Below are 22,554 nucleotides of genomic sequence, written 5' to 3'. Positions count from 1 at the left end.
ACCTGGGCCCCCTGCATTGGGAGCGCAGAGTCTTAACCACTGGACCGCCAGGGAAGTCCCCTTGGCGGATGTTTTGTTTGTTATGTGTTGACTCTTAAAGGGATGGAATTCCCTAAACTTCCTCTATCCCTTTCCCTCCAACAACCTATGTAAGAAGCCCTTGGGGTTTTAGTTTAGTTATGGAAGACTTTTCTTAAAACACGTGGAGGGTGGTGCTGATGACAGATTTGCACATCGGGGGTGGGGGTCGGAGTCCGGAGGGTGCGGCTCGCTGCTTGCTGGTCCACTTCCCTCGTCTTAAACTGACCACATGGACTCCTTTGGCCTGTGCGGCTCTGGTCCGGCAGCTGAGCAGAAGTGCCCCTCTCGCTCTCCCCTTGCTGTGGCCGCGGTTCATCCGTTCTACGCCTGTCCTCCACTGCAGCGGGGTGGAAAGTCATCAGCCTTCACCCGTTGAAGAAGCATTCGTCCTCCTCCGTGGGAGCGGCTGAGAGAGCCGGCCAGAGCTCCTTCGGGGGGGACAACCTCCTGGACACCAGCAGCTCCGCAGACCCCGGCGTGTCCTTGGGCTCCCACTGCATGGAGAGTCACAGCGGCGACATCGCTGTGATCGAAGAGGTCAGGCTTGAAAACCCAAAGGTGAGTGCCCACGGGGGAGGGCGTTTCCTCTAGGGAGGAGCCTGTGGCAGGTGGACGTCAGCCTTGGCTTTTCTGTGCTTAAGAATCACAACAACAACAACAAAATGAATAATAGTAAAAGTGCCACATGCTCAGGCAGTGTAGGTGGGGGGGCCTCTACGGGAGGAATGCAATGCTCGTTGACACACCACCTTCACGCAGCCCGCCTTTAGCAGAAATCACCTGCATATTATTTACAGGGTTTTAAAATTTCCAACAACGTACTCTTTCTACTTAAATATATTTTGAAGGAAAAATGTGTATGGCTACTTTAAATCAGTGGACCTCACTCTGGGCCGATTTTGCCCCCCGGGGGACATTTGGCAATGTCTGGAGACATTTCTCGTTGTCACATTGGGGAGGGGGTGCTAATGGCATCTCGTAGGCAGAGGCCAGGGATGCTGTTAAATGTCCTGGACTATGCAGGGCACACCACAGCGGCGTCATCCAGCCCGAAGTGTCAGCAGTGCTGAGGTTGAAAAACCCTGCTTTAGATGAGAAGCCAGTATCATTTGCCATAAAAAGAAGGTGATCGTAAAATAGATCTGATAAAAACAAAACTTTCTTAGTACATTCTGGTCAGATAGTGTTGTACTTCACAGTGTTAAAGACAGTAGAATCAAACCAATACTTTATCCTCAGTGTAATTAGAAGGATTAAAAGGCAGTTGACACAGGAATGCCTTTGTCATTATGTGATTCAGTTCACTCAGTGCTGTCCTTGGTCGCTGGAAGGTGCCTCAGATACGGCCAGTGGTGCCTCAGTTGCCCAGCACAGAACAGACTTGGGATCGGGGTGGCCTTTGTTGCTGTTGCTGCTGTTTGGTTCAGGCTTCACAGCAGCCCTGTAAGATGAAAGCCAGCTCTGGTCAGGAGGAGGCGAGCAGAGCCTCTGGGGACTGAGGGACTTGCCTGCTCAGTTAATGACAAAATGGAGAGTGGAACCCGTGGGTGTGGAGCTCCCACCCTGCCCTGCTTCTCCGTTTCCGGTGTGGAAGCCTGAGCTTGGGTTCTGTCCCTACAGCAGGAGTGATGGGGCATGGGGTGGGGGAGAGTTTCTGTGGAATTTTCTAGAACCTTCTAGCTATATCCTGTCATTGGATGCCATGATTCTTTGTCAAGGCATGATTGGTCTTGTCTCCACCTGAAGCACCTGCCGTCCTGGCCCTGCCACCCCCTTTGCACCTCCTCCTCAGGTCCACATGTCCCCGGCAGCACACTCCCTCCAGGCCCTGCCAATCCTGCTGCTAGCTTCCTAGCTCAGCTCTTTCTCTTCCTCTTAGAAATCTGTCCCCAGAGTAATGGCAGAACCTTGTCCTTCTTTTTGCCCACTTGCTGAGAAGAGGGGCGTGAACTGTCCTGTCTGGAGGTCCCTTGGTGAAGCATGTGTTCACTTTGCAGCAGCACCGTGGGAAGCAGGCAGATTTTCTCACGTGGTTCTCCTCCAAAATGTTTGCTTTGAAACGCAAGAGAGAAGCAAAGTCTTTCTGCCACTCTTGGGCCCCTTCTTGGATCTGTGACTCTTTCACCCCTCGAGCCCCGCCCCCTTCAGGAAAGAACCGAGCCTCTTCCAGAGCACCGGTGCCAGCGGGGAAGTGATGGGACCCCGGCCCAAGGCGCCTCCTCAAGTGTGTTCTCATTCTCTCGAAGCACTTCTCCAAGCGAGGAGGGCGTCCAGCAAAACAGGCCATGGGACCGCCAAGTGGCGCTGAATTATGCTGAGTGATTTGCCAGGAGTGTGTTAGGGTTGGGATTTCCTTTCCCTTCAGGGTGCACATTTGGGCTTCAGCGTCTTTGATCCAAAGGCAGATGGAACAAGTTCAGATTCTAAGTTCCTGGAAGCTAAAAGGAACCACGAAGAGAAAAGTGGGCGTCGCAGCAGGGGTGGGGGAGGGCACCCGTCCGCTCTTTTCTCCATCATTCACTCGCCACTCATCCTGATCCACTCGGAAGCCTGCCTCTGCATCTCCCTTATGTTCCCAGAGAGGCTGCCCGTGGCTTCCCTGAGGCGGAGGCAGAAGCCCGTCCTGGCGCACGTTCATGCCCTGGGACCTGGCATGGTGGTTTCACCTCACTGAGCCCTGGTTTCCTTTTCCATAAAATGGGGACCATAATAATGAGGTGGTTGAGAGTTCTGGATGAAGAAGCCCCATAGAGTGATGGCAGGGAGTCGGCCCTGAGTCTGTCCATTTCCTTCCTTCCACTGCGGAAGAACCAAGTAAAGATTGAGTGAATGCGGTCCCCTTCCCTGGGAAGGGCTGGAGTAGATGCCTCTGCTTTCTGTTCTGAAACCAGCTGATCTTCATAAAGTTCTGGGATCCTCTGCTGGCAGATGTCTGTGCTGTTACAAAGCACTGAAATAGTGGGGTAGTGGGATCCTATGGGGGCAGTAATCCTCTTGACTTTTCTTCTTGAAATACGGTGTAGAAATTCCGTAAAGAGGGAAAGCATACCGGCAGGAGTGGTGTCTGGCCCCCAAACCTTGCTGAGTCCATAGTTTTCTCATGCTTTTGGTCCCTGTTCTAGGAGAGTAGCAGTTCCCAGAAGACTGGGAAGCACGGCCCAGGCCAAGACAAACCCCATGAGACTTACCGACTGCTGAAACGCAGGAATCTGATCATAGAGGCTGTCACCAACCTCCGCTTAATCGAGAGCTTATTCACGTAAGGAGTAGTCTGTCTGTCTGTCTTGCATTAATAGTAAATCCCACATCAATCAGTCATCGCCATCCACAGAAACGACTTAGAGGCATTTGCATCTCTCTTCTGCTGTATAGATTCTCATAGGAGCCCTTTGTGGTAGAAAGGATTTGCAGTCTGTTTGTGTGATTTGAAAAGTGTAGACATTGAGAAATATCCATACACTTGACAGGGAGAGAATGATGGAGCAGGAAACAGAGGTCATGGGGAAAGTGCATTTGCCTTGTTCCTTCCTGAGGAATTTGGTGCTCAGGAAGGGGTGAGAGGAAACGGAGGCAGGTAATAGCATCAGCTTAGAAACATTGTTATTAGTTCTCCAGGGAGCCTTTTGTTCAAACAAAATCCTTTATGAAAACAAAAACAAAAGGGACATGAATGGCTAAAGAAGATGTGGCACATATATACAATGGAATATTACTCAGCCATAAAAAGAAACAAAATTGAGTTATTTGTAGTGAGATGGATGGACCTAGAGCCTGTCGTACAGAGTGAAGTAAGTCAGGAAGAGAAAAATAAATACCGTATGCTAACGCATATATATGGAATCTAAAAAAAAAAAAAAAAAAAAAAAATGGTTCTGAAGAACCTAGAGCCAGGACAGGAATAAAGAGGAAGACATAGAAAATGGACTTGAGGACATGGGGTGGGAGGGCGAAGCCGGAGCGAAGTGAGAGTAGCATCGGCTTATGTACACTACTGAATGTAAAATAGTTGGCTGGTGGGAAGCAGCCGCATAGCACAGGGAGATGGACTCGGTGCTTTGCGACCACCTAGAGGGGTGGGATAGGGAGGATGGGAGGGAGGCTCAAGAGGGAGGGGATGTGGGGATACATGTATACATACAGCTGATTCGCTTTGTTGTGCAACAGAAACTAACACAGTATGGTGAAGGAATTGTACTCCAATAAAGATCTGTTTAAAAAAAAAGGGGACACATGTGGAGCTTCTGTGTCCAGGGTGCAGTGGGGGCTCTGCTCCCTGGTTTGGTCCTTTTAACCCACTGTTACCACCACGTCCTGGGAGGCATCCTTGGGCTTCTGGGCAGCCAAGGTCAAAGCCACTCGATTGGAAGGAGCCTTACCCTTGAGTCAAGGATGTGAGTTCTCTAACTAGGGGATGGGGAGACCGCCTGTGGATACTGCTGCCTGGGTCTCCTCTTCTGTGCAGGTGAGATGGAGCTAGGTGCTCCTAATATCCCTTCTGGGCCTGCCATTCTATGAGTAGTGATATAGAAGCATCACCATAGTGACTCAGTAACATCTAGAGAGAAGATACGTGAGGAGAGGAGTCAAAAGAGCTTCAGATCTGAGGGTGTCAGCAGTGGTAAACTGGAACATTCCTTAGCTGGATGTTGAATTAGCATGGAGACTCAGTGAAGACAGATTTCCATCACGGAGCTCAGTTTCCCCACCATCGTTGTCACGAATCACGTAATCTCTTTAGTTCCTGGTGAAAGGCTCAGAACGTGAAGCTGCTGTGCACGGTGGCTTGTCTTTAGCTAACTCATTGATCACAAAGGGAGGTGATCTTTGCTATCTTAAGAAGTCATCCTTTCAGTGGTGAAACACCCTTTAATTCTCCCCTACTTTCTGCTGGATCCCATTAGGCAGGTGTCGGTTGCCTGGGTTTAGAAAGGCCTTCCATGTTGAGACTGGGAATATTAACGGCTTATTTTGTGATGCTGCAGGATTCAGAAGATGATCATGGATCAGGAGAAGCAAGAAGGTGTGTCCACCAAGTGCTGCAAGAAGTCCATCGTTCGCTTGGTGCGGAACCTGTCCGAGGAAGGCCTCCTGAGGCTGTATCGGACGACAGTCATTCAAGACGGCATAAAGAAGAAGGTAACCACGCAGACCACCGCGCGTGCTGGGTGTTTTCTTACCCAGCTTCCCACATCCTTGTCCCTCGGTTGTTCCTTTGTTGCTGATAGTTCGGAATTTCCCATTATGCCTCCTCACTGCGGCAACAGGGATTATCTCCACTTCCTGTGGAAGCTGGAAACAGAAAAGAGGAATAACCTGCTTGGATTGTAGAGCAGCCTGTGCAGCCCAAGGCAGGTGTCCTGCCCCACAGCCAGCCTCGAAGGAGAGGATGGAAAGGGAGGCATATCCAGGTTCAGCTGACTAGTACTGGGAGAAATTAAGCAACATTTAGAAGGTGGAAAATTTAGGGCTTCCCTGGTGGCGCAGTGGTTAAGAATCCACCTGCCAATGCAGGGGACACGGGTTCGAACCCTGGTCCAGGAAGATCCCACGTGCCGTGGAGCAACTAAGCCCATGCGGCACAACTACTGAGCCTGCGCTCTAGAGCCCACAAGCCATAACTACTGAGCCCGCGTGCCACAACTACTGAAGCCCACGCGCCCAGAGCCTGTGCTCCGCAACAAGAGAAGCCACCGCAATGAGAAGCCCATGCACCACAACAAAGAGTAGCCCCCGCTCGCCACAACCAGAGAAAGCTCGAGCACAGCAACGAAGACCCAATGCAGCCCAAAATAAATAAATAAATAAATTTATTTAAAAAAAAAAAAAAAAAGGAAGGTGGAAAATTTAGACTAAGCAGCAAGAACATTAGCCATAGAAATCTGCAGAAACATATCCCAGAGGAAATGATGTCAGTGACTCAATTAGCATGCACTGCCGGGTCGTCCAACGGGGACAGTGGATCTCTTCTTTCCCAATTTATCTGTTTCTGTAAAGTTTAAAGTTTGGGCCATTCCCATAGCAACTGCAGCTCAGTGGCTTTGCACATATTCTAAGGCATAAATTTTTCAGGGTCAGAGTCATTTGAGATACCCGGCTGGGCGTTGGGACCAAAGGGAATGGTGCTGCGGAATAGGCGTTTGTAATTTCCTGCCCTTTTTTTGACTACGTTTTAAATCTCTGCCTTAAGAAAGCTCTGCTTTGATGTTTTGTTTTCTTAATAAGCTGGCAAGGTCATTTCTGGTCTTTTTTACTTTATCTTATTTTTTTGAGACCTTTGAAATTTGAGAAACATAGAGCAGTACCAGAAAATGACTTAAAAAACTCTGTTTCTACCATTCCAAGTTGGGCAGCTCATCAGTTTTTGTATCTGCTGTGAGTCCCCTTGACATCGCCCCTCTCCCTTCCCCAGGCTGCCTGCCTCTCATCCCCCTGAGCATGGCAGGAGGGCCTGGTGCTGACCTCTCTCACTGGGGGACAGCAGCCCAGCCGGTCAGCAGCAATGCCTCTGATTTCTGCTGGTCTTCACGGAGCAGGTCTTTCCAATGTGCAGCCTCCTCAGGCAGTAACCGAGAGCAGGGAAATGAAATCCCCCCCCCAGCCTAGGAGTGGAGAGAGACTGTGTTTATATAGACATATGGACATCTGCCGTGTCCCCCATGCCTATTTGGTCCCATATCCATCGGTGGTACCAGAGGGAGTGGGCAAGAGGTGGGGATGAGGAGTGAGTGTCCCAGGTGAACACTGAGGATCGATCAGTGTCCCAGTACTGGGGGCCTCTTGCCAGGGGGTTACCACTGTAGTAGCCCATTTGCCAGCTGGAAGGGCCACCGTATTATACATCTGCCTCCAGAGTAAGCTTCAGTTTCTCGGCAGCACTTTCTCTGGCACCCAGAGCATGTGCTGCTGGTTGGCTCCCGCCGATCTGCTGGAGCCACGCTGGCTGGAGTTGCTGTGTCCGGCACCTGCCTTTTGCCTTTGCTCCTGCATCCTGCCCTGTCCATCAGACTTTTGGGAAGTTGGCCCGGCCATTTGGCTGCGGAAAGTGGGGAACTAGGAATGCTTTGTATTTGCACCTGGCTTATAGATTCTCTGAGGTGTTGCCTAACTGTATCTCATTTGAACCTCACAAAACCACGAAAACAGTTGGCAGGGCAGCGGGGAAGGGTCTCCATTTCCCAAGTGAGGAGCAGAAGAGATGGAGCCACGTGTGGCCTTTGGAGTCCCTGTCCAGGCGTGGCCACCTGTCCCCTGTGACCCACCCTCTTCAGGCCACTTTGGGCACGAAGCCTGCTGGCCAGGGTTACTTGTTTAGAAAACCTTACCTTGCTGTCTCCTGGGGCCCAGGCCTCACACTCCCATCTGCTGCTCAGCCCCACCGAGTTATGGCCATGTGTGAGTCTAGTTATCACTCGAGAAATGATAACCACCTTACTGTTAAGCCTCAGTACCTTGGAAAAGCTAAAACAACAAAGGCAGCCCTAAATCCTCTGTCACTTTGTTTAGAGGCACAGCTGGCAGGAGTCCCCCGATGGCACTCTCAGCAAGGGGAGATTAATGAAAGCCGCTTACCTCTTCCAGATGGAAGCCCTCAGGATTCCCGAGCAACTGTGGGAAATGCTCAGCTAGCAGGATGGGGTGTCGGGAGCAGCCCCCCAGGTAGCAGCCAGGACCAGTGGGCCATGGCAGCCCAGCTGGGGGGCTGCAGGGCAGAATTCCTAACCAGTCAGAGCAGCACATTACGGATGGCGGAGCTTTCTGGCTTGGGCACTTGAGGGATTTTGATGCCAGAAACTGTAAGGGCAAACTGTTTAGCATTTTACGTCCCGTTTCATAACTGCCTTTTGGAAATGTCAGTGACAGCAGGTATAACCAGGGTTCCACCAGGGAACCGAGCTGTGGAACTAAGTCTCCCCTGGCACCTCCCCTGCCCTTTGGGACCCCCCCGACCTCTCTCCGCAGGTGGATCTGGTGGTGCACCCGTCCATGGACCAGAACGACCCTCTCGTGAGAAGTGCTATCGAGCAGGTTCGTTTCCGGATGTCCAATTCAAGCACAGCCAACAGGCAAGTGGCAGCTCCCATGGGAATTCACAGTGACGCTCCCTGGGTTTGTGTTCCAACCTGAGGCAGTTTCCACAAAAGCCCTTTATTCATACTTTTGTGATATCAGTGAAGTCACTGGTTTGGGGTTTATGGTTCATGATCCCCTAGTCTCAAAAAGGATCAATTTCTGGATTCTTTAAGAGGAAAAAAATCCTAACATTCTTCTTTTTTTAATTTTTATTTTATATTGGGGCATAGTTGATTAACAATATTGTTAGTTTCAGGTGTACAGTAAAGTGATTCAGTTATACATATATATATATATATATATATATATTAAGTTATACACGTATCTATTCTTTTTCAAATTCTTTTCCCATTTGGGTTGTTACAGAATAATGAGCAGAGTTTCCCTCTGCTAACATTCTTTAGGAGCAGTTCCACGTGTAGATGTATTTCTACTGTATCTGTGGGAAGGAAGGTGATCTCCACGTCTTACTCTTCCGCCATCTTGCCCCCTCCTCCCCCATCTTGCCCCCTCCTCCCCCCTCTGCTAACATTCTTAATTCCATACTCTCTAATGGAGTGTGGACAGAGTGGTCCAAGTCACAGGCCCTATGACATGTGAGACTTGCCTAGTTTATAATATAGCTCAGAATGATTCTGGTTGCCTTTCTGAGGTCTTCTTTCATTTTGTTCATAAGCAACCTAATGGACCGGCAGAAAGCTCGGTGGGAGAACATTCTCAGTTGGGTTTAAATTAGAGGTGGCGCCTGGGCTCGCAGATGTTGGTTTTTGTGGCCTGCCATGCCTTGGCCACAGGTGCTTTGAATCAGTTACCAATTAATTTCATGTCAAATTCCTGATTTCTGGCATTGATGAAAGTGTCAGAGGACCCAGCACATTGGGGCTGCCCTTCTCACGAGGTAGCAGCTGCCCCGTAGGTGGGGGTCCACTATCCAGGTCACCCCCAAATGTCCAGTGCCCTGACATGTTTTATCCGTTTGCATCACCTGTTTGGCCCCTACAGGCAGTTGATTTGAAACCCCAGGGCCAAATTCTTGAGGACAGACCCTGTCCTTTCTCAGCCCTTGGTTTTCTAACATTTTATATTTGAACTTCAGGGTTAAAGCGCCCCAGCCTTCAGTGCCTCAAGGGGAAGCTGAAGAAGAAAGTCAAGGAAAAGGAGGCCCAAGAGGATCAGGAGACTCTCAGCTGAATGCTTCCTCTAAACTAGAAAGTGGACGGGTGAAAAAGACTGATGAGAAGATGGGCATAACCCAGCTGAAAAACTATCATCCTGTTGTAGGTAAAAAGCAGCTTCTTGTCAGTGTCTGATTGTGTTTCATTTGGTCTTCTGAGTCACTTGGTGTTGCACATCCGAGCCCTGGGCTGCAGGCAGAGAGTCAGGTCTGAATCAACAGCTGGGGTCGTGGGGGGCTGGTCACGTGCCGGCATCAGTTTTCCTGTCTGTAAAATGGGGGTGATTCTTGCCCGGAGTACCTCACAAGGCTATTGTGAGGCCCAGGTGAAATTATGCCAGGTCCCAACCTGAGGAATTGTTCACAAAGATTAACTCTTTCTGCTGAATACCCTTGGGCTGGAACATTCTGTAAACCACAGAAAATCTCTGCCTTTCCTGAGCCCACAAGCCTCTGGTAGTTACAGCCACTGATGGCTTTGAGCATTCATCTAATTTTCTGGGATGCAGATCTCGAACAGGACTGTCTCCCCTCACCCCACACCAAGCTGCTCTGATGTCAGCTTGTGCTGGGCCGGTGCCCACGGCCGGGCCTTCATAATTGGGGTGTAGTTGTAGTTGCTGGTCACAGCGTGCAGCTGGAGGAGGAGGGCAATGGTGACAGCTCACAGACTTCTGTCAGGCAGAAATGTCCTGGTTGGGGACCCAGCAACCTGGGGGTTCTGAGCAGGAGAGGTCATTTGTGTGACTTCCCTTGCTGAGGGCTCCAGGCACACGGACTTGGCCCAGACTCTTAAGGGGTCACAGTTAGAAAGTACAGATGGAGGGAGAAGCCTGCGCACGAGGCGGCGCAGCAGAGCAGCACGTGCGCCTGAGAGGACAGGAGGCGGCCGAGAGCTCCTCGCATGGTCAAGGCCTGACGGCAGAGGAGGGGCCCCCCGGTCCCTTGTCCTCGCCACCCTGTTCTGTGCCTCCCTTGGCTCTCACTTGTCTCCTCTCGCTGCGGAAAGTCAAGGAGCACTTTGTGTCAAAGAAATAAGCCATTTCGAAAAACCTAGATTCTGGGATATTTTGCACAGTCCCCATCAGCCTCAGGTCCTCTTGCTGGGGTCTGTCGTGGTGGCCCCCTGCCCTGTTACACTCTGCCTCACCTCCTGCGCGCTCCTCCTTCCTTGCTCCACCCCGTCACTCGGGCCTCCTGGCCCTTCCTCGAATGTGCCAGGCACACCCCCGTCTCAGGCTTCTTGCATTCGCCCTGGGGGGGCATGTCGCCCAGGTGTCTGCATGGCCCGCTCCCTCACCAACTCGAGGACGTCCCTTAAGGCCTCTCCCCAGTGAGACCTTCCAGGCCTCTGTAGAATTATAGCCCTCCTCTGCCTTCCTTGCTTTATTTTCTGCATCAGCTCTTTCCATCCGATGTACTATCTTAGGTAGTTTGTTGCTGTCTGCCCTTTCCCGCTAGAAAGTAAGTCCCGTGAGGGTGAAAACATTTGCTGTCTCCCTGGCCCCTGGGATACAGTGGCACTCAATAGTTTTTGAATGAATTGAACTCACTTAAATCTGGGATTTTCAAGCATCGCCCTCCTTTCTTGCCCCAGTTCCTGGACTTGGGCGTTCTCTAGGGTTTCTGCCCAAAATGCCTCGCCTGCGGGTGATCCACATGTTTCTGTGGTACCTGATCTATGGGCACCCTGCCAGCGACACGGTGGAGAAGCCGGGCTTCAGCAGCGAAAGGAGGACGGGGGCCCCATCCTCCTCCGGGAGCAACTTGGAGGCCTCCTTCGATGCCCTACCCAAGGACACCCAAGATGGAGCCACCCGGGAGGGTGAAGTGGAGCTCTCCACAGAGACCGGTGAGATGCCCTGGGCAGACAGGCCACAGTGGGGTCCAGAGGGGAGTCACGGTGGTTCCTTGTCCTTATGATCTGAACTGGCTGAGTCCCCATATTGCCCTGATCAAAACAAAGACATAATCCAAACTTCCTGAGCCTCTGGGCTTCCTGCCTGACAAGGAGGGTGTTGCCCTAGTTTGTGGTGAGAGGGAACCAAGACCTACTGGGAGGCGATACCAGCATCATGACCAGGACCCTGTCTCGGGACTGACCCCTGTTTTCCCCTAGTGTACGTGGATGAAGCCGCGTGGACGCGCTACATCCCTCCCGTCCCAATCCACAAGGACTTTGGCTTCGGCTGGGCTCTGGTCAGCGACATTCTTCTCTGCCTGCCCCTCTCCATCTTCACCCAGATTGTGCAAGTCAGCTACAAGGTACTGATGACTCCCAGGCTTTCTCAGGGGCTGGTCCCTCAGCTCCATACCAGAGGGCCTACACTCACCTGGTCAAGGGAAAATACTTGCAGTTGCCTGGCTGGCTGGCTGGGTGGGTGGCTCGCCAGATAGATAGATAGATATAGATAGATAGATAGAGTGGCTCGCTAGATAGATAGATAGATAGAAAGAAAGGCAGACAGAATAGATTGGGTGGGTGGATGGATGGATAGATGGTGGGTCAAGGGAAATATTTCAAAGACTTGTTCTTCTAGATCAGTCAAAAGACAGACAATTATGGTATAGCAATAAAATATGTTTTTACAAATTTGGTAAATACAGAAAAAGGAAAAAATAGAAATTACCATAGAAATGCTGTAACTTCATCACTCAGAGGTATCACTGCTAGTGTTTTTGGTGCATTTTCTTCTAGTCTTTTTCTTCCTATGCCATGTTTGTATGTAATGCATGTATATATATATATGAGGTCTTCCTTTTTAAAAAAAAATTTAATTGAGACCATACTGTATTTACTCTTTTATGATCTGTTCTTTCCACTGAACAATGTATTGTATTTTCCACTTCATTGCCTTAACTTGATATTAAGTAAATCCGTAGTATTCCTTCTTATGCACGTACCCTAATTTATTTAACCAATACTCTATTTTTGGACATTTAAGCTCCAGTTTCTTGGTGGTGTAAGTGACATGTTGATGAATACCTTTTGGTAGACGTATTTGTGGGCAGCTCCAAAATTTTTCATCTTAGGTTAAGGAGAGAAGTAGAATCACTGGCTTTAAAGGCAATAAGCATCCTTCATCTTTTTAAAACTTTTTTAGTATGAATAAATATATTCCCCTATTGTCCCCCAGAAATGTTTTAGCACTTTGCATGCCCACCAGCAGTGAGTGAAGCCACCTGTTTACTGTACCCAGCAGTGTGGCAGATGGGTTGGAGGGGAGGGGCGTCAGGACTGAGAGATGTGGGAGGTTTGGAGGGACAGGCAAGAGGGGGCGCTGTCCCCATGGGACGGATGGCCAGATTCAGCAAGACCACAGCCTGGAAAGTAGTGGTGTTTTTTTAACAATTCTTGCAATTCACCCTGCCCTTGAGGGTGAGCTGAACCTGAAAATCACCTCTCAGGTGGACAACCTCGAGGAGTTTCTGAACGACCCTCTGAAGAAGCACACGCTGATCCGCTTTCTCCCCAGGCCCATCCGGCAACAGCTTCTGTACAAGAGGTGAGGTCCCTGCAGCCGACTCAGGGCGGCCTAGGGTCCTGGTAGGCCCCTTGGAGTTGGGCTTCTGAGTAATCGTTGATCAGGAAGAGGAAAGGTTTCTGCCTGCCAGGTTGTAGCGACCCAAGGTCATTAATTCAGCCACCTGTGCCTTCTACATAAAGCACAGAGGCAAATGCAGTGTGGGCTGGGACATTTTAGTACTTGCTTTCAAGGTTCTTTTAAAGTAAAATCTGCTGATAAAGACTGCAGGTAATGAGGTGGGTCTTTCCTTTTGTTACTTTTACTTTCGAACTCAAGCCCCCCAAGTAGGATCAATGCCCCGTTGCCCTGCTTGGTGTTGGGATGGGGGTTCTGGGTCTCAGCACAGTTCAGGCCTGAGGCCCGTCCTCGAGGTCCCACAGGTCGAACAGCGGAGAAGAAGCAAGTCACATCCCTCACCCCCATGCAGACCTCCTGACGGCAGCTGAGAACCCGCCACCCTCCTCTGTTTTCCAGACGTTACATTTTCTCAGTGGTGGAGAACCTTCAGAAGCTGTGCTACATGGGGCTGCTCCAGTTCGGGCCCACAGAGAAGTTTCAGGATAAAGATCAGGTAACGGCCTCCAGGCCCAGATGAAGGTGGTCCTGACTGCTAAGCGCAGTTTCCAGACACCTCACCGATGCTGAGGCTGAGGCTCTCCCCTCACCCCATCCAGTGTCTCCCTCGTAGGTCTTTATCTTCTTGAAGAAGAACGTGGTCATCGTGGACACCACCACCTGTGACCCCCATTACAACCTGGCCCACAGCAGCCGGCCCTTCGAGAGGCGTCTCTACGTCCTGAACTCAATGCAGGACGTGGAGAACTATTGGTTCGATCTGCAGTGCGTCTGCCTCAACACCCCACTAGGTACCATCCGTCTTTACTGGACTCGCCGTTTTCCCTCCTTTCTGTGGGATAGCCGGGAGTTAGAGCTAGAAGAGACTAGAAGCCGTCTGCTGGTTTTCCGACTGTCCCCTGGAGGCCTGGAGTGTCCTGGAAGCTCCCTTAGAAAGGACAGTGGTGGGCCTCACCTGGGAGGGCCACTAGCCCTCCACCCCATTGAGCCCACGCAGCTTCGCTTTTGTCTTTATTCATTTGCTCCTTCTGTAGGTATTTATTGAACACCTTGTGTGTGTCTTTTCCTACGCCCAATAACACAGCAACAGGACTTAGGCTGTCTTGGCGAAGACACAGCACACAGAGATCCAGAGTGTGATAAGAGCTGGGGAGGAAACACACCGGGTGATGAATCGAGGGTGTTTTACTGGGCTGGTCAGGAGCAGCCTTTCTGAGGAGGAGACTTTGAGCTGAGTTCTAAAGGATGAGGCCGAGCCATCCCAGGCAGGTGCAACGGCCCCAAGTGTTGCTGGAGAAACAGAAGAGGCCGGTGTGCGTGGGAGGGGAGTGGCAGCTGATGAGATGGAGAAGCAGGCAGGAAGCAGACTCTGGGGCCTTGCAGGACACAGGAAGAGTTTAGATTTGTTCTAAGAGCAGCGAGAAGCCATTGGAGGTTGTAAGCCAAGATCTCAGGTCTTTCAAAGTTGCCCTGGCTGCTGGGTGGAGAACAGACTGAGAAGCACCAGAGTAGAAGCAGGGAGACCAGCTAGGGGCTGTGATTCGGGTCCAGGAGAGGTCCGCTGATAGTGATAGTGAAGGACAGAGGACAGGTTGGGAGGTCTTTAGGAGGAGGAACTGACCAGACTGTCCAGTGGGGTCGGATGACTTGGGCTTTGAGTTAAGCCTTGGCTTGTGTTTTCTTCTCTCTCTGGAACATCCCGACCTATGTTCACCTTGCAGATGGCCACTCCTACTTCAAGCATTCTCTCTCCGAGAAAGCCTTTCCAGCATCTTTACTGTCATCTGCTGTCATTCTAGGAATTCCTTGAGCACAGGAAATTTGGCTTGTATCCCCAGCGTGTCTCAAAGTGCCTGGTACATAGGTGACATCCCGTAAATGTTTATGGAATGAATGGAGGGTTTGTAGAAGGCGTTAGAACCTCCAGTCTTGTGCTCTTTCCTCTAAGCCAGTTTTCATCAGTTCCTTTCTTGCCACCTGTCCCAGGAGGAAAAGGATGCCACATTCCATTTGCACCTGGGAGAGGACTCCCTCTCTTCCTTCTGTCACAGAGCTGGAAGATCAAGGTTACACTTTGATTTTTGCAAAGCAGGGGCCACATGTTTATTGGGTAGAACTCTTTAATGCCAATAGGCTAATGAGCACTTGTATAGATCCTTTAATGGGTCCAGACAAATTTTAGAAACAGTGTTTTGTAGAATCCTTTGGCATCAACAGTGAGCTAGGCTTTTACCAGGGCAGATTTTAAAGTGCCCTAATTCCCCTGCATTTTATACCTAGATAAAAATTTGCGAACCAGTATGTTATTTGCACCAAAGTTTTTCAGGCTTGACAACTGGTGAATTTCCATCCCTTCCCACGTTCGTGAGCCGAAATGTGGGAGGCTTATTGAGTCCGTTAATCAGGCATTGATTGTCCCTTCATTCAACAAACATTTGAGGGGGTTCTGCCCCATCAATAATAAGACGTGAGCATCCTTTAAAGTGGGGCTCCCAGAGCTTGAGTGCACACAGGCAGTACCTGGGGAACCCGTTGAAATGCAGATTACTGGGCACGGTCCAGGGATTTGGATTCAGCAGCCCTGGGGAGGGCCTGAATCTGCATCTCCCACAGGCAGCTTGGTGGTGCAAGGCGAAGCATCGCCTGAAGTCTTCTTAGGTTCAAGGTCCATTCAAATGCATGACCTTGGGTAAGCTCTTTGTAACCTCCTGAGCCTCAGTTTCTTCATTTCTAATCTGGGAACACCACCACCGCCTTGTGGGGCTGAGGTGAAGCTTGAACCAGACGTCTCACATAAAGCTCCAGCTGGGAGGTGCAGGGCATGGGCTCTCCCCGCTGCCCCTTGCCACCACCCAGGCCAAAGTCTCCCGCTGACCATGTTATGAGAGGCTCTTCGGTAGTCTGCAAATTATCATAGCCTTCCCTGGCCTGACGCAAGCAACGGTTTTAGTTGTATTTTATATTTCCTTGCAAGAGATGCCTTACGGTGGAATCACTGAATGTAATTTCCCAACTAAATTAATGCACCTCTGGGGCACTCAGGAAACGTCTGGCTGCTCCTGGAGCCCAGTGGGCCCAGGGAGACTGTGACGCTGCCTCGCACTGTCTGTCTAGACCCCCACCAGCCCGACCCTGGCAGCCACCACCGTGTGCAGCCGTTTTCACTCGTCACTTCCTCTGTGCGGCGCACAACTCCCCGGGGCATCCCCCTGGAAGGAAGAAGGCGTGGGGTTTCTCTGGTTCCCTGCTCGCCTCGCCTCGCCTCCTTAATAGAGTACAGGCTGCATGCAGGCCCTTTTCTCAGGGTCACGACCAGCTTTAACTCGCTGCCTTCTGCATTTTGTGCATTTTGTGCAAAGAGGTCCCCCAGTTTCAGACCCTCTCCCCTGGTGGGGAGCCTGGTCACAGACAGGGAATCCAGTCTTCTCTCGCCACCCCTCGGCAGGCCGTGGCCGGAAGGTGTCCTCAGCGGGGCTTGTGTCTGGTTTCCTAGGCGTGGTGCGCTGCCCGCGCATCCGGAAGAACAGCGGCCCAGATCAGGGCAGCGATGAGGAGGGCAGTCTGCAGAAGGAGCAGGAGAGCGCCATGGACAAGCACACGCTGGAGCGCAAGTGTGCCATGATGGAGTACACCGCGTGCGTCCCCGCCCCGCCCCGCGCTGCCCCCGCATGCGGAGCCGCGGGCGTCCTGCTCCTGCAGACTCGGGCCCGCCCCCCACCGGGCTTCCCCGTCAGGCCCGGAAGCCTGAGCCTCTGGTGCCGAGGCTGCAAGTTGGTGGCCGTGGCTCACATCTGGCCCCAGCCATGCTGTAGTTAGCTCACCTATGGTCAAGAAATAAAAAGAACCAGTAACCAGAGTGCAGAAATTGGGAATTTTACCTAACAGTCCGGGTTTTTGACAAGCCCTTTATTTCCACCTGTCAGGTGTTTTTATGGGAAGGTAACAGTTATAATAAATGCCCCCTACCCACTCCATGAGCTCTCTTTTCAGTTCCCAAGGAGGGCTTGTTTTCTGTTTATTTCCATCTCCCAGGGGCAGCCGTGAGGTCGTGGATGAAGGCTTTATCCCCGGAGATGGGCTGGGAGCCGCTGGGCTCGATTCCAGTTTCTACGGACACCTAAAGCGAAACTGGATCTGGACCAGCTACATCATCGACAAGGCCAAAAAGGTGGGCTTTCAGGATGTGGGCAGCCACCCCCGGGCCCCCACCCGGGGGGCTGCTGTTGCTACTCACCTGCCTCTCCCTTTCCTGGCTCACAGTTTTTGAACTGGCCAAACGAAAATTGACCAGAGACACAAATAATTAACTTCCATATATACTAAAGGTATGTCAGGCCCCTTAAATATCTGCCTGGCCTTTTTTTTTTTTCCCCAATGGATTCTAATTTATTCCGCGATGTGGACAAGTATTCCTTTTTAAAAGGAAGAACAGAAAGTCTGTAAGACAGAGGTCACACGGGGAGGGGGTACGTGTGTGATAGGAGGGTGGCGGTCCCCCACAGTCTCTTCGTCAGAGACTCGTGCACCTGAGCGCTGTGGCTGCCCTGGGCTCCCCGGGGTCCATGAAAGCTCACGCTTTGTCCGGTGCCGTCCTCGTCTTTTAGGAGACCACCGCGTCGGAGAACGGGCTCACGGTGAGGCTGCAGACGTTCCTGTCCAAGCGCCCGTTGCCTCTTGGCGCTGGAGGTACGTGGGCCAGGAGTTGAGCAGAAATAGACGTGGGACCGTCTCGGGCCGACACGATCGCTGCGCGTTGGCTTTGGCTTCTGGCCTTTGCAGAGGTCATCGTGCAGCGCCGGTGTCCTGTGCTTATTTCCAGGCAGTGGCAGGTTGACTGTCTGGGGAGACGCACGAGCTGGATCGGGGCTCTGTGCCGACAGGGAAGAGCACTTTGAGGTTGACCGAGAGCCCACGCTGGACCGGAACCAGAAAGTGAGGGGTGGGAAAAGCCAGAAGCGCAAGCGGCTGAAGAAGGACCCTGGGAAGAAGATCAAGAGAAAGAAAAAAGGTTTCGTGGTGCTCGTTCGTGTGTGCCAGGCTTGCCTTTGCACGCACGGTCTGGCTGGGGATGGACAGACAGCAGCCTCCCCGCAGCCCAGCCTGAGCTCTGCCTTCAGACTCGGGTTCCGCCTCCTTCCATTTGCAGCACTAACTCTGCGTGATCACGTTTTATTTTCCACACGCAGCCTGCTGGCCGAGAGGGCCTCGAACTGACTCTGCGCTTCCCCCTGCTTTCTCTGTCTCTGCATTGTGTAGAGCCTTTTCACTTAGTAACTCCCTCAGTTCAAATTTCTAATTTCTTCTCAACTGGGAAAAAAAAACCTCGGCAAAAAATCCATAGCAAAGTCCTCATCACAACCAGCCCAAATCCTATTATTCTTTTGGTTTGCTTTTTAATATCTGCATCTGTGCTAATCAGGGCAAAGTTTAAAGTTACGTTGTGTTTTTAAATCAGAGGCAACATGGGCGTCACTTAAGCCCGCAGGATCTCTCCAGATCTCGTGAACCCCTCGTGTGCGGTGCCTTGTAGATTGCCCTTTCGGAGTCTTCATTTGGGCGGTATTTACAGTGAAGGAGGGCAGCGAGAAGACCAGTGTCCAGGTTTTAGGCGACTTTCATATCACCTCGGTGGTGTGTGTGTTTTCACAGTGATCTGATGGCTATAGCTATTCCAGCTGAGAACAGAATATTTGAACAGGAACCTGTTTGTAGTGGTTCATTCGGCTGGTGCTCACAACAAATAACCTCGCATCAGCTGAAACAGCCTCCTCTGTTTAGCCTGTCCAGATACGCGTAAGATCAATTGGCTCGCAAAGACCTGAATGCATTACAAGGCAAAATTCGGTGGTGGTGTCGATTTGAATCTAAATGCTCTTGCCCACTTTTCTCCTGCCCTCATTTGGAAGACACTCACTAAACAAACAGTCTTTTGGAATTGGCGGTAGCATATGGCAGCATATGGCGTCTGCCTGTGAAACTGCCACCAGCGTCTCCCCGAGGGGAAGAAACTTTGGGAAACCCAGTGGTGGAGAGCTCAGGGTTCCACTCCTGTCTGCTGCTTACTAGGCTCTGACTTTGGGCAAGGTGCTGTATCTCTCTGTGTTTCAGATTCCTCAGCTGCCAAATGGGGATAATAATTGTATCCTTCTCATAGGGTTGTTGCCAAGTATTATTTTTAATTATAAGTGAATATGTGTAAAAAGCTTAAGGCAGTGTTTGGCACCTAGTAAACATTCCATAACGTTAGTGATTGTTATTGTTTAGGTAGTAGCTACTTTGTGCCCGGTGCTGCGCGAGGTGTTTTATACCCAGCCTCGTTCACTCCTCAAGGCAGCCCCGTAGGGTGGGCCTTGTCCCCACGCTGCGCCAGAGTTTGCACAGCATCTCTGAGGTCGCAGAGCAGGGGATGGTGGGGACCCACTTATCCAGAGAGCGCACCCCAAGCAGGCTCCCTCGGCTTCTGTGCCAGGTGCTTTCAAAGGGCTCGGTGCCTCCAAGGGAAGGATCAGAGATGGGCAGATAACTAACAAGAGGCTGCATCAGGCTGCCCAGCCCGTCGCCATGAAGTGTGACCAAAGAGAAATGATGAAAGGGGTAAAGAAAGTCCGCCAGGATGGGCTGAGTCTTTTGTGATTCGTTTACGTGACTCCCCGCACGATGAGATTCTGATAACCAGTACCTTGGTGCAGTCTGACCTGCTGGGTAGGGACCCTTCCCCTCTCCACAGTGACAGCTCCAAACTGGTTATTAGAGGCCCCCCTCTCCTCTTCCCCTCTTAGAAGAGCTCCCGGAAGAAAAAAGCAAAAGGCTGCGTTACCACGACGAGGCCGACCAGAGCGCCCTGCAGAGGATGACCCGGCTGCGTGTCACCTGGTCCATGCAGGAGGACGGGCTGCTTGTGCTCTGCCGGATTGCCAGCAACGTCCTCAACACCAAGGTTCGCGGCCCGGCGCCCCCGCCCCCTCCCAGCCTCGGGCCCGCTGATTTGCGAGTCCCTCTCATCGTGGGACCCACGTAGGGAGGCTCGTGCCTGGGACCTCTCATCCATCCCATCTACTCCACTTGGCCACTGGGAGAAGCATTTCGCAGAATCCTAGCAATGGATACCACGCTCGTTTTCTTTTTTTTAAATTTTATTGGGATATAGTTGATTTACAATGTTGTGTTAGTGTCAGGTGTACAGCAGAATTAATCTGTTACACATATACATATATCCACTCTTTTTTAGGTTCTTTTCCCACGTAGGTCATTACAGAGCACTGATAGAGTTCCCTGTGCTAGACAGCAGGTTCTCTGAGTTATCCGCGCGCCCGCCATGCTTATTTTTGCACATCTGTTTCCTGGCTTCGGCTCGCGTGTCTATGTCTTTGCCTGGCTGCAGGCCATTCGGCTGAGAGCTGTGCTGGCCCTCTCTCTTCACCAGGAATCTGACCCTTCCCTGCTCCCCGCCTCCCACCCTCATCTGCCTGGAAGACTCCTATTTATCTTTCAGTAACTGCTTATCATCTCTGGAAAGGCTTCACTGATCCTGCCAAAGGGAAGCAGTTACTGCGCTCTCGCTCTGCGCCTTGGACGCGTACATTTCACGCTGCTCCTTTGGCTTCTGGCGCCTCTTGGCCCACTGGAGTGACTGCTTCTAGAGGCAGAGAGACTTCTTGTTTTTGTAGCTGCAGCCCCTCGCGTGGTGCCTCCCGCACAGTAATCACTCTATCCGTGCGGACCAAGTCAGCGTGGGATGGTGGCTGTCCCCGGCTTCACTCCTCGCCTCCCATGCCATGCCGAGGCGAATGTCCCATCAGGCTGGTTCACAGAAGCCACCCGGAGCGTGGACTCTGCCAGTGTCCCGTCCAGGGCCCCTTCCAGGCAGTAATACCGCCAGGCAGAGTAGGTGAGGCGGCTTCATAGGAGCCCCGTTTGTGTTTCCTGTTCTCAGCCATACCAGCCAAGAGAAACCCCCTGACAGGTCTGATGCTCGCTGCCTGCAAGCTCATTAAATCCCTTTTCTTGATCATTGCCCCAGATTTCCTTATCCCTCCACCCCTTCCTCAATTCCCACCCAATCCCTTCTGCCAGGAGGAACCCGAAGGCGTGTTGCTGTCCCTAGTACCTGGCCTTGTCTCATCACAGCACTGATGGGAGAGGCCTCTCCCCTCCCCCCCCCGCCCTCCACGCAGCCAGAGGAGCCAGGAGAGCCTTGCACGGACCCTCCACTCACTCGCTTCAACTTACACCAGATTCCTGGGCCCACTCCTGCTGGGGCGCTAAGAAAATTACCCTGTCATCAAGCCCCTTCCTTACCTGGGCTGTGCCTTCCTGCATGTGTTCACTGAGAGGGTCTCCTGAGTCTGTGACTCAGCACGTTCTGTTTCCACTAGCGTAACCACAGGCGCCGTACACAAGAGCGTTCTTGAGCGTACATGATGGGTACTTAAACCTCTAAAATACGTCTAATGAAATGCATCTTCTATACTCCTGACCTCCTGTGACGCATTGCCGTCCAGTCAGTATTACCCAAGCACCCTCCGAGCACCTCTGCTAGTCACCAAAAGATACTTTTCCCACTGGACCTGGAGGATTTGTCTTATTCCTCTCTGCCCAGCACCCACTCAGGCCCAGGTGCGTGGTCAGTGCCCAGTAAATGTGACTGAGTAAATGCGTGAGGTGACAGTTTTGCGTGTCTGCTGAGGAAAGAGCCTCCACAGAGCGTATTCCCCCCTCCTTTACGTTAGCGACCCATAACGTGGGCTCCGAGGGTACTGATTTTGTGTCTTGGCTTGTGTTTGATCCAGGTGAAGGGCCCGTTTGTCCCCTGGCAGGTCGTGCGGGACATTTTGCACTCAACCTTGGAAGAGTCTTTGGATAAAACATCCCATTCGGTCGGACGAAGAGCTCGCTACATAGTCAAAAACCCTCAAGCCTACCTGAACTATAAGTAAGCCTCCTTTGAACTTCCATGACTCCAAGATGAGGATATCCCAATGCTTCTAGTTCATTCTTTACTCTTCTTTCATCCCATTTGCTTAAGAGTCGGCTGTAAAATCCAGATAGATAAAATCTGAGTTGTCCAGTAGCACGTCAGTAGTCTGTTGGAGACTGTTGGTGAGATTGTCCTTGATTTTGGGGGGCTGGGTGTGATTCTGGGCACTTTCACATTCAAGGTGTTATTTACACTTTAGAACAGCCTTGTGAGGCAGGTGCTGCTCTCCTTTGTTACAGGTGAAGAAACAGGCTAAACAGGCTAGGTGACAGCGCTGAGTGTTACCTCTTCACCTCACCTGAGTAGCATGTGGTGAAAGCAGAGGCCTCCGCCCATTGCCACTAGGGTTTCAGCACTCCAGAGCAGCTTTTGATGTCTCCGTGTTAGTGGCCCATCACATAGCTCACTCCAGAAAGAAGCTAGACAGGAACGGGATCACTGGACCAAAAGCACTCGGCCATTTCCTCAGCAGAGCCGGGCGTTCCCTTAAGACGTGAGGGCACGGCAGCTGGCCAGGAGCTGCAAAGCCTCCCCCATCGTCAGTTGCCGGGGAGGCTGCCCCGCCGTCCGTGTCTGTCGGGGCCAGGGTGTAAAGCCGTCGCCAGCCCCGTCAGACTCCTGCAGCTCCCTCCTTCCAGCGGCATGGGCTC

The 22,554-nt window shown here is 51.6% G+C and overlaps 1 protein-coding gene across 8 annotated transcripts in view; it reads left to right on the top strand.

Annotated features, from left to right (window-relative positions):
- Positions 1–22,554, top strand: part of GTF3C1 (general transcription factor IIIC subunit 1) — a 73,343-nt gene that overhangs the window by 30,796 nt on the left and 19,993 nt on the right. For all 8 annotated transcript variants that reach the window (XR_014235844.1, XM_082360789.1, XM_082360787.1 and 5 more), the window contains 16 exons: positions 425–639; positions 3,204–3,340; positions 5,064–5,217; positions 8,041–8,144; positions 9,248–9,432; positions 10,923–11,177; positions 11,445–11,590; positions 12,734–12,831; positions 13,327–13,423; positions 13,541–13,718; positions 16,421–16,562; positions 16,960–17,095; positions 17,532–17,613; positions 17,747–17,935; positions 19,707–19,864; positions 21,717–21,859. Coding sequence is in view for 7 of the 8 variants with exons in the window: in XM_082360789.1 (XP_082216915.1) it covers positions 425–639; positions 3,204–3,340; positions 5,064–5,217; positions 8,041–8,144; positions 9,248–9,432; positions 10,923–11,177; positions 11,445–11,590; positions 12,734–12,831; positions 13,327–13,423; positions 13,541–13,718; positions 16,421–16,562; positions 16,960–17,095; positions 17,532–17,613; positions 17,747–17,935; positions 19,707–19,864; positions 21,717–21,859 (2,419 nt within the window). In the remaining variant the exon portion in view is untranslated. The remainder of the gene's footprint in view (positions 1–424; positions 640–3,203; positions 3,341–5,063; positions 5,218–8,040; positions 8,145–9,247; positions 9,433–10,922; positions 11,178–11,444; positions 11,591–12,733; positions 12,832–13,326; positions 13,424–13,540; positions 13,719–16,420; positions 16,563–16,959; positions 17,096–17,531; positions 17,614–17,746; positions 17,936–19,706; positions 19,865–21,716; positions 21,860–22,554) is intronic.

The sequence above is a fragment of the Balaenoptera borealis genome (assembly GCF_965194805.1).
Source record: "Balaenoptera borealis genome assembly, chromosome: 16".
In the NCBI taxonomy this organism is placed as follows: Eukaryota; Metazoa; Chordata; class Mammalia; order Artiodactyla; family Balaenopteridae; genus Balaenoptera; species Balaenoptera borealis.
Note: the sequence above shows the minus strand (reverse complement) of the source record. Positions and strands in the feature narration are given on the sequence as shown.